Source organism: Rhincodon typus, chromosome 15 (genome assembly GCF_021869965.1).
Source record: "Rhincodon typus isolate 14 chromosome 15, sRhiTyp1.1, whole genome shotgun sequence".
NCBI classification, from domain to species: domain Eukaryota; kingdom Metazoa; phylum Chordata; class Chondrichthyes; order Orectolobiformes; family Rhincodontidae; genus Rhincodon; species Rhincodon typus.
The window spans coordinates 60,301,363-60,304,564 of record NC_063346.1 but is presented as its reverse complement, the minus strand read 5'-3'; the positions used below and the strand labels follow the sequence as shown (position 1 = coordinate 60,304,564).

Below are 3,202 nucleotides of genomic sequence, written 5' to 3'. Positions count from 1 at the left end.
GACCCCATACCCCAGTGAGAGTCAGTGTGTGTGTGTGGGACCCCGTATTCCAGTAAGAGTCAGTGTGTGTGTGTGTGGGACCCCATACCCCAGTAAGAGTCAGTGTGTGTGTGGGACGCACTGCCCCAGTGAGAGTCAGTGTGTGTGTGGGATCCACTGCCCCAGTGAGAGTCAGTGTGTGTGAGGGACCCCGTATCCCAGTAAGAGTCAGTGTGTGTATGGGACCCACTGTCCCAGTGATAATCAGTGTGTGTGTGTGGGACCCCATACCCCAGTGAAAATCAGTGTGTGTGTGCGGGACCCCGTACCCCTGTGAGAGTCCGTGTGTGTGCAGGACCCTATACCCCAGTGAGAGTCAGTGTGTGTGTGGGACCCCGTACTGAAGTGAGAGTCAGTGTGTGTGCGGGACCCGCTGCCCCTCTGTTAGGCTTCTCAGAGCAGAAATCAGAATTAATCAACCCTTTTGAACATAAGTTTGTTTTCATTCAAGCTCAGGTTCAAATCTGATATATACACTGTTCACAGTATCATCTTAGGTCTTCTATAGTTGTGTGTAAAACTCTCACTCTCTTTCAGGAGAAACCGTTATTCATCATTAAAGGACCAGAAAAGCCATTCAGTCCATCAGCTCAGCTTCAGTACAGTTGTGGACAGTGCACTTTCAGGACGATGTGAAGGCATTGGAGAGATTACACAAGGAATTTATCAGAATGGTTGCAGGGATGAGGAATTTCACTTATGAAGATAGATTAGAGAAGCTCGGAAAGTTCTCCTTAGAGAGGAGAAGGCTGGGAGGAGATCTGGATGATGTCCAAAATCATGGGGTGCCCGAACAGAAAACGGAAAACCTGTTCCTCCTCTTGAAAGGATTGAGGACAAGAATGCCACAGATTTCATAGAATTCGTGAGAGAAGCTAAAGTGGTTTGAGGATAATCTCGTCCGTGCAGCAAGTGCTTCTGATCTGAGATGGAATGCCTGAGAGGATGGTAGAGGCTGGTTCAATCAAGGCTCTACAAGGGGAAATCAAACGGTTAATTGGAAAAGGAGCAAAGTGCAAGGTTACAGAAAGAATGACACTCGGTGAGATGTTCATTCAGATAGTTGATGAAGAGACAATGGCTGAATGGCAAACTCCTGAACAGGATCTGTGTTGAGATCCAGTCTGATCTGTAGCTGATCTCTATTGACCCACTCTGGCTCTGGTTGGATTCACCTGAGAATCTCTGTCTGCCTTTAACCCTTGAAGCCACAATCAAATCCAAGTGAATCTTTGCCAACACTCTATATGCTTCCTGAGTTGCAATGTTCAGAAGTGAACATAGTACTGCAGATGTGGTCTAACCAAGGCTCTGTTCTATTGGTAATACAATTCGATTCCAAGCTGCTTGAGATAACGGTCAACATTTGAGAGGATAACGCCTCTTCACATTATCCCAAACGAATCTTTATGTACATTTTAATCACCACAACCAGATCCATTTGCAGTCAGTCCAACCAAGGGCATATGACCTAAGTTTACACACTGTCCTTGCAATTTAACCCTTTCACCCTCTGCATCATTCCTAAAAATGCCTCTGAAAATTAGACTAATATAAATTAAACATGCATCAAAATGATTCTGCACTCACCATTTTTATCAGCTCTTCTGAATATCTAGAGAGATGGAGAAAACAGAATTTTAAAAGATCAATTTCTTCGTTGACTCAGCTGAATTTCAAACAGAAATCATTCACTCTGAATGCCCCCAAACTTGTTTGCAGTATTTAATGTTGCATTACAAACCAGACCATGGAGACATAGCCAAAGCTATCGAACAGACACACACACCCTCTTCGGAATTTGGTGTTTCTATTCATACATCCATCTAACTTTCATATTAAATTCACTCCCTGTCAACAGATTGCCTCTCTTCCTGTCTCACCTTCCTTCCTTCTAATTCTCCCTCTCTTTTTCTGCTCTCTTCTGTCTTTTTCCATCTATTTCCCCTTGTCTCCTTCTTCCCTCTCATTCACTGTCTCCCTCTGTCCCCCCTTTCCTTTCTGCAGTTTCTCTCTCCGTCTCTGTAAGTTCCTCTCATTATCACTCACTCTGTTTCACGCCCTGTTTCTCACTTACTGTTTTGCTCTCGGTTTCTCTCCCTTCTCTGTAGGTCGCTCTCTCTATTTCGCTTTTTCTCTCTCCCTCTCAGCTTCACTCTCTTTCTCTCTCTCAATCCCTCCGTAGCCACTCCGTGTGTGTGTGTCTGTCTCACTTATTTTCTTCTGCTTTCCCTCTCTGTCCCTCACAGTTTCTCTCTCCCTATCACCTTGTCTCCCTCTCTGTCCCTCGCCATTTCAGTTTCTCCTCTCTCTGCATGTCCCTCTATTTCTCTTTCTGCCTCTGTATCCTTGTCTCTGTAACTCATTCTCTCTCTCTGCATGTCCCTCTACTGGACTTCTCTCTCTCTCCCCATCACTTTCTCGGATATTCTGTCTCTCTCCACTGCATGCCCCTCTCAGCTTTCATCCTCGGTCAGCTCCCTTCGACTCAAGCTCAGTCCGTTCCTATTGACTTTATCCACTTACAGCCCCTCCTGACGGGGAAGGATTCCGTAGGGCGGATCTGAATCAGTCCCTTGGTCAATTGAGGCGGGGTAATCACTAAAATATGAAAGTTGGTCACTGGCTCCAGGCAGGGAAAGGAAGAGAGAGAGTGAAGTACTTACATCCAGGATAACTGAGATGCCTTTCTTGGTGTCCGGGGCCAGCTGCTCCCTGGAAGCTGCCTCTTCAGTTTTCTGAGATTCCCTGTCCCCGAACTTCTTGTCGCTCATTTTGGTGAAGACCCAGCGCAGGACGCCGTCCAGCCCTCTGATACCGCGGTGCAGAGGCGGCTGCGTGTCACGGAGTTGCTGCTGGACGCTGTCCCTGCAGTAGCGAGCTGCCTGATCACACATCTTCCTCACATCCTGCAGACCACCCCCTTCCCCTCACATCCCACCCCGCCCACACCCCCCCCCACCCCCCCCCCCCCCCCCCCCCTCCCCACGCACCTACCACCTAGCCATCCCTCCCCCCACCTCCCCAGCAGCTTCAGGCCGGCTCCAGCAACACGCCCACCACCCCCAAAACACACACACCCTCTTTCCCCCTCCCCGTCACCGCTCACGCACTCAGCAGCACAGGGACCCGGAGAGCTGGAGGCAAACTGCAGGAGAAGGTG

At 48.5% G+C, this 3,202-nt stretch overlaps 1 protein-coding gene across 2 annotated transcripts in view; it reads right to left on the bottom strand.

Moving 5' to 3' along the window:
• necab2 (N-terminal EF-hand calcium binding protein 2) overlaps positions 1-2,936 on the bottom strand; it is a 121,661-nt gene extending 118,725 nt beyond the window's left edge. For both annotated transcript variants that reach the window (XM_048605883.1, XM_048605884.1), the window contains exons 1-2: positions 2,706-2,936; positions 1,630-1,654 (exon numbers count right to left, since the gene is read on the bottom strand). In XM_048605883.1, the coding sequence (XP_048461840.1) occupies positions 1,630-1,654; positions 2,706-2,936 (256 nt within the window). The remainder of the gene's footprint in view (positions 1-1,629; positions 1,655-2,705) is intronic.
• Positions 2,937-3,202: the final 266 nt, after the last annotated feature.